Consider the following 12,244-nt stretch of genomic DNA (forward strand, 5'->3'; position numbering starts at 1 on the left):
AGATAAACAGAATTTCAGTAAGTTCTAGGAAAACTGTATGTTAAAAACTGTATGAAGATGCTTGGCCTACTTTCCATGAGAACATTTCAAGATACTTAGCAATTTATAAATAGGGGAAGAGGTTTTCTTTTTTAGCTGTGCATGATTCTGAGATACTTTTTAACTTGTCTTTGGAAAAAACTTGAACAAAAGAATGTACAAACTTTGAAAAACTCCCTTCTGAAAAGAAGGATCGATCTTCCAACTATTTTTAGATTGTTTAGGAGAACAAAACAAGTCGCATTCGGATAAAGAGAGAAAAATAAATAGATACTGACATGGAAATTAAAGGTAAAGACAGGAGGAGCAGTGCTGTAATACTTATATCCATATAGGAAAGTTGCATTAAAAACTTTTGCAGAGATACAATTCTGAGAGCTAACTCTCAGAATTATAGACAAGCAAGGGCTGGAGAAGTTGCAATTAAACAGATACTCTTCATTGCATGTGGTGAACATTCTGGAATAATAGTAGGTATTTGAAAGAAATGGCATTAAGTGATCCAACAACAGAGAAATTCATCATGCGGAGCAGCAAAATTTGCTCTCTCCATGCAGTGGCTGTCACACCTTTGAAAACTGAACAATCAGCTGGCTGATTCCAAAACAGATGCATAAACTTCTTGGATAGGAATAGCAGAACACCATTGCATTCTGAAGAAGACAATCCAAATACTTCCCACTCCCTTCTCCTTACACACAGATGCACAAATTCACACTCCATCACATTCTTAACCTTGAAACTTCTCCTCTGACATTAGCTGTGTAAGAATCATCTACGTTGCTATACTAAGGCACTTAACATCTCCGTAAGGGCTTGTAAGTGTATCTTTACTGCACTGGGAAAAGTATATGTACAGGTATACAACAGCACAGTTTGTGACATTACTAACATAGCTTTATTATCTACCAAGTATAGCACTGTGTTTTGCAGTTTTGCAGATTTTGAGACTATTCCATGAATGTCTCATATCAGTCAGGTGCAGTGAATTTCACTGTCAGTCTCCGTTTTGAAAGATTCTTGTACTTCAGGGTGAAGGTTGGTCACGGCTTGCTGTCAGTTTTCCAGGTTTCTAGCTTCCTTATGGAAGCTGTAGCCAACAGGGCAGTGTAATACACAATACTTCCTGCTGTGACAAATCTGAGTTTACATATGAGGTTGTTTTACTTCAATTGAAAATATCCCCATTATCACATTATGTGAACGTACACTTGACTTAGTTCCAGGTGTTGCAAAGCTGCAATGGTAAAGTTCAGCTTTGCTGAAAACATCTTTATGCTGAATGCAGTTTTACCTTCTACTTACTTACTTCTTTTGATTTTTTATTTTGGTATAAACTCAACGGGAAGGCCTACTTCAAATTTTTTTGGCTACTCAGTAGTATCAGTAGTATTCTATTTCCCATCCCTCATTATCTGACTCCTGCAATGTTTTGGTTTAGTCTTTTCTCTGAAACAAAAACAAAAACAAAAAGCTTAATATTTCAGTTTAAACAAGTAGTTTCTACATTTATATATAGATCTTTACACTGTTTTTAACACAGCACAAAGGTGTTTTCATCACTTTAGCTATGCTTTTATGGAGCTAACATTTGGAATAATTAAATACAAGATTAAGCTTTAATTATTGGACAAGCATAAGTATTTTCTAATACTTAAGAAGGCTACTTTTCTTCACTATTACTTGTTTTCTAGTTCAATAATAACATTTCACTATTCATTAGTCTCTCTCAAAGTTTCACATGTACACACTTAACCCACAGTTCTCTCAACATATAACTCCGTAAGAACTGGTAGCACTTGATTTATTTCCTCTTTATTTCAGCCCTTTTGCCTTCTCAATAGCCTAAAACTCTTTCTGTTTTTATATGTGCTTTGCTTACAGAGTTACATGAAAAAAACAGCACTGCTATCAATATATTACTAGGTCTGGTTACATTATGCTCTTACATCTTACTTCAGAACTTAATTGATGTTGATAAGACCATTTAACTGATAAAATTCTTCAGTTATGTTCACCTCTTATTTGAGCCTGAAGCATTATGTTTATGTTTATTGTTTTTCTTGCTTTGTTAATTTGAGACTTTTGCTGCATCCTCCAACATCTCCAGTCATTGTACTTTTACAGTGGGTGCTGGCCATTTATGCTATAGGCATTTTTCCTGCTTTGCAAACACATTTTTGTGTCTACTATCTCTTCACATTTTTGTTATTAACACAAGTAGCAGGGCAGCATGTCTTAGCAATCGTTCTTCTCAAAGCTTCTCTGATTTCTTCTATATGAATATTCAGCTTCTCTCTTTTCTTTCTAAATCTTGGAGTACCCATTTGTCTACATTCTTTCCATCGGAGTAGGCCGTCTTAATTGCACCAGGTGCAGCCTGGATGTGATTAACTCAAGGTTTGCATTACACTAACAGATGTGTTAGTACGCAGCAGGATATCAGGAGTCTTTATATCACAATCACCTTTACAACGAAAAATTTACTCCAGTTCTTCACTTTGCAACCTGCCTCCTGCTACACTTAAGGGCACTGTAGATTCACACAGACAAATGTATCAGTTTATATGATATCTAATTCACACTGTTCACACTCTTGTCTTCAGTTCTTTATGCAAGGCTTTTGGTTTTATTGCTCATTTATATCTTACAATTTCTTGATCTGGAGATCAAGAAATCAATTTCAGATCTGGAGATGGTTTTATTCTCAGTAGGTGCACACAAACAGATATACACAGAGCTGAACAACAATAGATTGACATGGACAGAACAGTGCATTTACAAGCACCCCACACAGACAAATCGTGCTAACATAAGCATAAGCAATATGAATGGCCTGGTCCCACTTCTTTCTTGCCAGTTAACCAGCCGTAAGGTTTGGCTGTGGATTTTACACACTCTCACAAAGGATGACTCTCTGATATCTTTTTCACTTTTCAGTTCCAATTCTGAAATCAAGATGAGTAGTACCTGCACACAGTCACTGGGCACTGTGAAACAACCATTAGCCTTAACTTGGCACACAACAGGCCCAACTTAGTGGTTAAAGATGTTTTGCATCCAGCTACATTAGGGGGCATGTTGCATCATTAAGCAATTCTGTTATGGTTGTTATGGTCCAGGATGTTTGCTTATCATCATCACGTATTAATTCCTTCAGCTTCTTCACGTTAAAGAGCAGTATGTTGAGTAGGGTCCAGGCTCTGCTTGGCCACATGAGTTCTCTCTCCTTTTGCTTTGCTACCTTCATACCAACTAGCTCAGTTCTCCAAGCCAGGAGCTCCTATATGAGTCCCTGGTTACCTCATGGCTAACTCTTTCCTCTTCAGATTGCAGACATGAGATGTAACTGATTTAAGAGACCAGTGTTTGTTCGTTCAGCAACATGCAACTAAAACCTAATAATTCAGTGATCCAAAATTAATAAATACATCATATTAAATGATAGTTGTATAATTTTGCACCTGATTACAGGCAAGAATAAAGTTACTAATCATTACTTTTCAGTCTCACAAATCACATACAGCTACCATTAAATAACAACTCCTTCACTCTTCCCTCCCCATATTGCTTACTATAGGGGCACACCTCTATCTTTCTTCACACTGCTGTCTTACACAAGCATCCTTGACCTTGAATTGTTTTAATTACTCTCTTGGTTTTCTGAATAGCCTGTAGCTTGTAAAGAGAGCTAGTGTCCAAGGAGGATTTGTTTACAATCTGTGATACTGATAAGGGATAAGGGGATCAGGGAGATAACCAGCAATTTTAAACAACAAAGGAAAGAAACATTATCTTACAGTCTGGGTGTTAATACAGTTTTATAGACATGCAAAGATCACACTATAAACATAACTCCATTTCTGTTGAAATAGTGAAGTTGGTACTAAGCATTTCTAAAGCAGTGTCTGTAGTAGTTTGCAGTAATATTTAAAAAAGAAGGAAGCAGCTAAAGAAGGAGCTTTTTATAGAAAGAGGTCCTTTGGGTCTCATGGCAGGGCATTTGAAAAGGTTCCAGTTTCACTAATCATCTCTTCTAATAAAAGAATGTAAGAACATTAACAACTCAGTCCATGCCTGAAGATGTTTGGTTTGTCAGTCCTCATTGCTGAAACACTAACATTTTTCTCCCTTGATACCCTCGAAGAGAGAAAGTTGTCTTTATTTTGTGTGAGGTGGATTGTGGCAGAAAGAGAGCAAGCACCACTAAAATTTGTAGAAATGTGTATTAAAAAAAAAAAAAAGAATTGCACCTAAATCTCAGATTCATTCTTTATTCATGAGATCATACTTCAACAATAGTTATTTGTACTGTATGGTTTCCTCCCTACAAAATAAATACATTTGTATTTAAAAGTCCATAGTAGATGTGCCACTTCATTTAGAGTGCCTGTTTTTCCCCATATGGATCTAATTTGCATTGGGAAGACAAATGGAAAATTCAAATACTCAGGAAGGCTGGTACTTGTTGAGATGCACTATGTGTTGCATTTCTTTTCCCTTCTTGCCAGGTCCATTTTTCTGTGGTTGTATCTTCAGACCTTTAAACTCAGAACTTAATGTGAAGAGTTTATTGGTTTCCAGGTAGTGGTCTGAGGCTCAACCACTGCAGGTGTGTGGCTAAGAGGTGTTAATTGGATGATGGATGCACAAAAATCGGAAACACAACTCAACGGTAAAATCAAATTAAAGCAGACTCCTGCTGATCACAGTGGGTTTTGTATCAGACCCTGTGGAAATTTAGAAAATACTACGTATTGCAACAAATCTGAAAACCCCCCAGGTTCCCCAGTTCTTCTGTTCACATAAGTACCAAATGAGTTTTCTTTTCCTAATATCGTTCTGTTCTGCTGAACTGCAACTTCCAATAATACAAAGACAGAACAACTAGCGATGTCTAAACTCATAAAAAGAATAGCTAATTGCTAAAGAGAATAATAGCTTTTTTTTTTTTTTTTTTTTTTACAAGGGTACCTGAGCAATATCTAGCTTCAAAAGTTTCCTTGATTTTACCCTTAAACACATTTGTTTAAAAAACTTCTACCAAGAGCAGCTTGGAAGTCAGTGCAAAAGGTAACATTATTTGCACATGGAGGCTGGTTTTTCACCAGCCTGGGTGTGACTAGCTACATACACTTAAATTATAACAAAAACAGTAATTTATTTATTTATTTATTTATTTACTTACTTACTTACTTATTTATTTATTTATTTATTTATTTATTTATTTATTTATTTATTTATTTATTTATTTTTCATTCTGCTATTGCCTTGAAGAGGATCCTGGTTTACTTGCACTCCAAAGGAGACATTTCATTCTGTTTAGCAATGCAGGCAGGTACCCAGCTGTTCAGAAACAAGGTGATGAAGAAACAAGGTCTTATGAAGAGTAGCTAAAAAAAGAAATTTTGAGGCTTGTACAACCTTCACAGAGAATCTTAATCGAAGTAAAATAAGTCCTGAGTGTGGATACTGAGTGGAAAAGCAGAATGGTTGACTTCTATTGCTGTCTAAGGCTCAGGCAGAAGCACTTCTGTAAAATCATCAAAGATAATGTTATGGGCAGTTTTGATATCTGCAGTAATGAATAAACAGTGTGGTTTATGCTTTCAGAATATGAAATTGAGAGATCATTTTTCCTGAGAATGAAGTGTGTCCTAGCCAAAAGGAATGCAGGATTGACATGCAGTGGCTACAAGGTAACGTATATGAGTTTTTATTTTCACATATACAAGAGACAAGTTCATTTAGTGAGCTTGGTTTTAACTACATGTAGCTGAAAGCAAAGTCTTTGGTGGAAAGAATCAGATCAGATGCAAAAGTGCTGATGCGGATTCACTCAGTAATGTAGTTCCAGACCCTTACCGAGTTAGCTGGGATTTGTTTTGTGGCACAGTTCCATATTTCAAACCCCTGATGTTCCAGATTGGAGTCTGGAGAACACCCATGAGATGCAAAGAGAGTACACATTCAGGTCTTGTTCCCTTATGGAAGCGGAGGAAGGTGGGGCAGGATTCCATACACAGGAAGTTGAAAGTCTTCCCACATCCCCCTGCCTTGATCTTACTGTGCTTTTTCTGAGCAGCCACCCGGTTGCATGGGTCACTCACTGGCCTGACTAAAATTGCCTCAATATTAACAAAACCATAATGTTGCCATAAATAATCATTGATATCAACTCAGGGTTTGAGCTGTACTAACCTGAGAAGATTGTTTTCAAACCCCACTGCTTGTTTTAATCGTATCTCTACTACATGAAACCAGAAAGACACAGCATATACTGGAATTCTACAGTAACATATGCCATACAAGTAGTTCTTCTTTTCAGCTTTGCTCTTTGAGCTGCACAGTAAAATTTTATCACCTAAATATCAAGAGAGATGGATATTTCACATATACCCTGGTGATGATCTGTTTTACTTGAGTCATTCAAAAACAAAAAGAAAAGCATGCAAGAGAAGCAGATCTCATTTAAGGAAGGCATTCAAGGTCCGGACATTTATTGGCTTATTTACATTGTTATCTACCTGCCTACACTGACAATTCTTCATTATATGAGCCCTTGTTTGCTCAGCTGCTTCCTAACTAAAATCATTCTGTCTCAAAGTGGAATCTGAAATCAGATAAAAACGTAAAGCTTTTAGTTGTGGTATCTCTGTATGGTTTCCTTTTTTTTCCATGTATGGCTGATAATTAGAGGAATCACCAGTTTTTATCTTTTTCTTCATTATCACAAGTTTACACAGTGAAAAATTTAAGGATGTATTCATTTAGAGGGATGTCAGCTTAAATTTATTCTCTCTGACTGTACTTAGAGTCAAAATTTAATACTAGTGAACATATTATATGAATAGCTCAAGTGCAGGAGAAGTTCAGTAATGAAATAGCATGAGAATTAGAAGGATCTGCAAGAAGATCTTAAATAAGTTTTAATATTGCTTATTGAAGGTGAGGAAGGAGGTTATACTGGAGGAATCTATTTGGTAACAGTTCAGTAAGTTGTTCAGAGTTCTAAATACACTGGAAATGAATTCCTTTACCCTGGATGCATTTAAAAGTGAATCAAATAAGGAAATTAAGCTGAAGGATGTGTATAGAGTATTTCTGATTCCCCACAAAGCCCAGACAAGTGTCCTGCCTGCTGTTTGAAGTAGAAAATTGGCAGGAGCAAAAATAATTTCTAGACATTAACAATAAATTAAATAAATCTTATCTTGCAGAAGAGTACCCCATTTTTTTTTATTATTTCTCCCTCTCTTTAGCTGACCTTGTGTAGTATTAAAGGCTAACAGTGAAATTATCACTCCTGTGATTAGGAACTGCATATAGTAATTCAGGAATCTAGTCTCAAGACCCTGGTTTTGGTCACATACCAAAAGAATGTCATCTGAACTTGACTGAAAAGTTCATTTAAAAGGACATTTAAAACTCATTTCCAGTGCATTTGCACATATAACCTCTGGTCTTTACAGATATCATAAATTAATTTCCATTGCATACCTATGTATGCGAGAGAATCAGAGTGATTTAAAATAGCACCTTCCATATTTTTGATTAACAAACAAGAAATTAATACCTAAGAAAGTTTAAAATTAAAACTAGAAAGCAGTATAGCGAATCTTTAAGAGCACATGTTCTAATTCTGGATTAATCACGTTATCTGAAAATACAAAAATTGCATTTACTGTGTTTTAATCTCCATTTATAAATTAACCACAGTTCTGAAGCCTTAACAGACTGTGGAGTAATTGCACTGTAAGGGTGTATTGCTTTACAACCTCATTGAAACTGGGTGGACAGTTGACTCTCAGCCTCTTCCTTTGTCATCAGATATTGAGTGTGTTTTCTTCTCATGCCAGGTGATCCACTGCAGTGGCTATTTGAAGATAAGGCAGTATATGCTCGATATGTCTTTGTATGATTCCTGTTACCAAATTGTTGGACTGGTGGCTGTAGGTCAATCTTTACCTCCCAGTGCAATCACTGAGATCAAACTTCATAGTAACATGTTTATGTTCAGAGCGAGCTTGGACTTGAAGTTAATATTCCTAGATTCCAGGTAAGCAGCTATTTCATTTCTGGCATAAAATGTTTTCAAAGTCAAAAGTTCTAAGTTATAGTGTTTTCTTTTTGGGGGGTTGAACTCGTTGATTTCTAGAGGTCCCTTCCAACTCCTACAATTCTGTGATTGTTTGATTCTGAACAAATAAAATTGCCGTGAGAAAGTAAAGCAGTACAAAGTTACCTGAAAGACAAAGACCACGTGGGTCTTCAAAGCCCTTCGGGTAACTGGACAGGCCATATTTTGTCTTGAATGCCAACATAAAAGAGTCTGTATACTTTAACTGATAGCTACATAAATTTTCAGAGTCAACTAAAGTCTTGCTGTGATTAATATGTAGAGGAGCAGTAAAATTTTTTACTTTAAAGGACATAAATATTAATAAGCAAACCTAGTTAAAGTAATATGTATGCACCATCACCTGTAATTTAAATGTCAGCAACAAAAATGTTGAGATCAAATTGACTTGCCAGGGTCATCAAGAGCTTTTGCCAAAGTAGTAAGAAAACAGAGTATTCTACATTCTAGTTTAATGCCTTAACAATGAAGCCAACTGTACTAACTGTGGTTACTGGAGTGAAAATTAATTCCATTGGATACTACATGAAAACAGAGCCTTTCTGAAGAAAACTTGGGAAAGTGGCAATTGCTTAGGAAAGAGAATCTACTCTCAGCAGATGTAACTCACCAGCTGAAAAGGGGAGAACAGAAAACCAGAACTAAAGTAATTGTAAAATGACTCACTCATCTTTTTTGGAAAATATGGTATCTTTTACTATACAATGACCCTTTGTACTGTGCAGTTCAAGATACCTTGAGGGAAAAAGTCCAATTCCCAGACAGTGTAACCAATTTGACCATTGACAAGACAATCATTCTTTAACAATCCCTACATGTAGAGCATTTTGTCACATACTCTCTCATTTCCCTGACATTCTGGATTTGTAAGAAGCAGAAATGATATTTATGTGTAAGAGTAAAAAAGACTCTGTATCCAAGACTGGGGAAGTTTTTCATGGCAGGCCAACGATGGAAGAACATGCTCTTTTTCCATGTTAAGTCAATGAGATAGTGGGACATCAGCTGCTAAAACACAAAGAACTGGTTGTTTCTGCATTTTTTTCTTGGCATGCTTTACTTAATGTAACAGCTACAAAGAAGTACAAGTTGTTCAGCAACATGTCTTTGCATGTGGAAAAAGGAAAATGATGTGCCTAAGAGGAACTGCCTGAAGATATTAGTGTCTTTAGAGGAGACAGCATAGCCAGAGGTGTTGACAGGAGCACAGAAATAACCAGTACTGTTGCGTAGCTGTGTTTACCAAAGAGCAAATGGGTATCATCCATACACAGGACGGTTAGGAGTATTAAACACTACTAGAGTCCTTTGCCTTCCCAGCTGAGCAAACCAAATTATTTTTTCTCAGACTAGGAATAAGACAAAACTGTTTTCAGGTTTGCTTCTGGTATCTGTGCAAGAAAAAGAATTGCTAGATCTTTAACTGTAAGTCATTGAGCAGACAGGCGAGTGTTATAGCCTCAAAAAGAAACAGGTAAGTCTTTCTGGATACTCAATACAACATAAAACGTGCAATAGATAATTTTCAAGGTAACTGGAAAAAGAAGACAGTTGTTTCACTTTTAGAGAGATCTATAGCTTCTGATTTTGCTGATGCAGCCTTTTTTTTTTTTAATTGCCATATAGTTTACAAGGCTTTAAGGTACTCTAGAGGGAAGAACTGATCATTAGGCCAAGCTCTATTTCTGTTTGTGCTTTGTCACACACAACAACCCTCAGAGCCTAAGCTCCTTACAGTGACTTTCTGAGGGGTTGTTTTTGTGTTAAGGAAGTTAAGCAGTTCATTTATAGATTCAAAGATTTTGAAAGTTTGGGTGTTCCTATAAATCTTGAAATTCTTTGGCCCATATGAAGACCAGATTCAAAATAAGGCTGCACTTCCAGAAAAATTCACACCTGGCTTGAGTTTGTGGCTTTTTGTTTGTTAGTATTTGGATTAACTGTCTCTGAACTCACCAACTAAGTAAGAAGGATGAACTGCCACCCTTATTTTAATTGCAGAAAATTCAGAAGGGACATGGAAATCTGAACAGGACTTTACACCAGCTATTTTACTATGCTGACAGGATTAAGCGAGAATTTGGGCCCCCAGAATTGTAAGCTAGTAAGGATAAGGTACATTGGAGAGGAGAAGCACATGAATATACTCACATAGCATCATACGGAAACAGATCACCAGTACTCATTCTGTGTTGGCAATTCCTGAGGCAAGACATTGCCAGATGAAGGTATAGCTTCATAACTCTCATATAGCTATGGGAGATACGAATGTTTTGGTTATAAATTAGACCATGAAGGAATGGGGCCTTTTTTGCTTGTTTATTTGGTTGGTTGGATACTATTTTTTTTTGTTTTCTTATTTCCTTCAGAAGAATCCCACTGTGTCTCAAATAGACTGTAAATCTCTGTGCAGTTCATGTGACTACTTAGTCTTAGAGGAAGAGTAAATAAGATGCATAATAGTTATAAATAAATGAATAAATAAATAAATAAGTTTGCATGATCTGCAACCCTCAGTGACACGTGTTGCTTGAGATCTCTGCATTCCTTTGTGTAGATGCTACTGTGTCAGTCCTTGATATAGAATTTATCCATGCTAGTTTTTTAGTTCAAACCAGAAGCATCCTTTTGAAGCAAATGTCCCGACCATTTCCAGTCACTGCACAGCAGTTCATGTCATGAAGATGCGTTAGGCATGTGAACTGGGTGAATTTCAGATGAGACTAAACTAGAAGAACACCTCCAGGAACACATCTAGGGCACTGCAACAATTACAAAGCTTACAGTTAGAGTGAGTCACAAGAAAATGTCCCAGAATTAAGATATTCAGGCTCCATATCCTCAGCTCTAACCATTTTACTCTACAGATCACTTGCCAGTGGACTGCATTGCTTGCTCATGTATAGTACCTTTGCATAGCACCTCTTGTCTGCTATAGATGCTTTAGATGAAGAAGGTCCAGAACAGCATAGAAAAACCCCAGCAACACTTGGTAAACATACAAAATTATGGCCAAGTTGCACAATGTACTTTAAATTTTTTGTTCTCAAGCAACAGTGCTAAATGAATCCATTTTGAATCATAAAATTTGGCTTCCCAGGTGACTTGCAGGTGTGGCTTCATATAGGTCTGGGCAGCCTCATTCTTTAACATCTGCAGAAATGCAGCTGTCTCAAACCCTTTCATTTTTCTTCCACTGCTTGTCATGTGAGGAAGTTTTTCTGAAATCTAGCTTCAGCTTTCCTTTTCTTAGCTTGTGATCTTCATAGCTCCCGTCTTCCTACATTTTTAGCTGGAATAAGCTGCTTCCTTCTTCTGTTAGTCATTAACTGGAATTTATTTATAGACCATGATCACAGTCTCAATGGACAGACATACATGCTACACTTGTATGTTTGCAAAAGCAAATGAAAATTTGTCAGCGGTGTACAAGAGTAGTTTTATTGTTTCGTGACTAGCTCAACTGGATCTTTGTATAAAGGATCATGCAGGGCAGTGGCAAAAGCCCAAAGCTGAAATAAGAACTCTTTTTCCTGTCTATGTGTAAGGCTGGCCAGGGAATAACTGCACCTTGCTTTGGCTGGGTTGAGAGGGTTTATTTTCTTATAAAGATGAGGATTCTGTTTCCAAAACTAATATTTTGTCCCACCATTTTTAGGTACCTGACTTGCTGGCACAATTAAATGCTACGTTTATAAAACTGAATATTCCTGGAGATTTTGCTTAATATGGAATCTTCCTTTTCTAGAGTGACTGAATTAACTGGATATGAACCCCAAGATCTGATAGAAAAAACCCTCTATCACCATGTTCATGGCTGTGATGTGTTCCACTTACGATATGCTCATCATCTGTGTAAGTAATAAGAATGCTAGACTGAAATTTATTAAGTAGAGTGAGAAGTTTTGCAGGCACCAGGCACTACATTGGAAAGAAAAGAAAGCTTTCAAAACCTTGACTGGAGATAGATTTTGAAAAGTGCTTGGCTATCACTTAAGGAAACCATTACTTCTGCAAGTAAGCTAAATACTCAATATGCCGTGCTTTTGAAAAAAATATGAATCT

The 12,244-nt window shown here is 36.6% G+C and overlaps 1 protein-coding gene across 3 annotated transcripts in view; it reads left to right on the forward strand.

The window, feature by feature from the left end:
• SIM2 (SIM bHLH transcription factor 2) overlaps nucleotides 1–12,244 on the forward strand; it is a 57,800-nt gene that overhangs the window by 24,502 nt on the left and 21,054 nt on the right. For all 3 annotated transcript variants that reach the window (XM_031612663.2, XM_090122467.1, XM_090122475.1), the window contains exons 5-7: nucleotides 5,653–5,738; nucleotides 7,899–8,098; nucleotides 11,928–12,034. In XM_031612663.2, the coding sequence (XP_031468523.2) occupies nucleotides 5,653–5,738; nucleotides 7,899–8,098; nucleotides 11,928–12,034 (393 nt within the window). The remainder of the gene's footprint in view (nucleotides 1–5,652; nucleotides 5,739–7,898; nucleotides 8,099–11,927; nucleotides 12,035–12,244) is intronic.

Source organism: Phasianus colchicus, chromosome 1, assembly GCF_987193195.1.
Source record: "Phasianus colchicus chromosome 1, bPhaCol1.hap1.1, whole genome shotgun sequence".
Classification (NCBI taxonomy): domain Eukaryota; kingdom Metazoa; phylum Chordata; class Aves; order Galliformes; family Phasianidae; genus Phasianus; species Phasianus colchicus.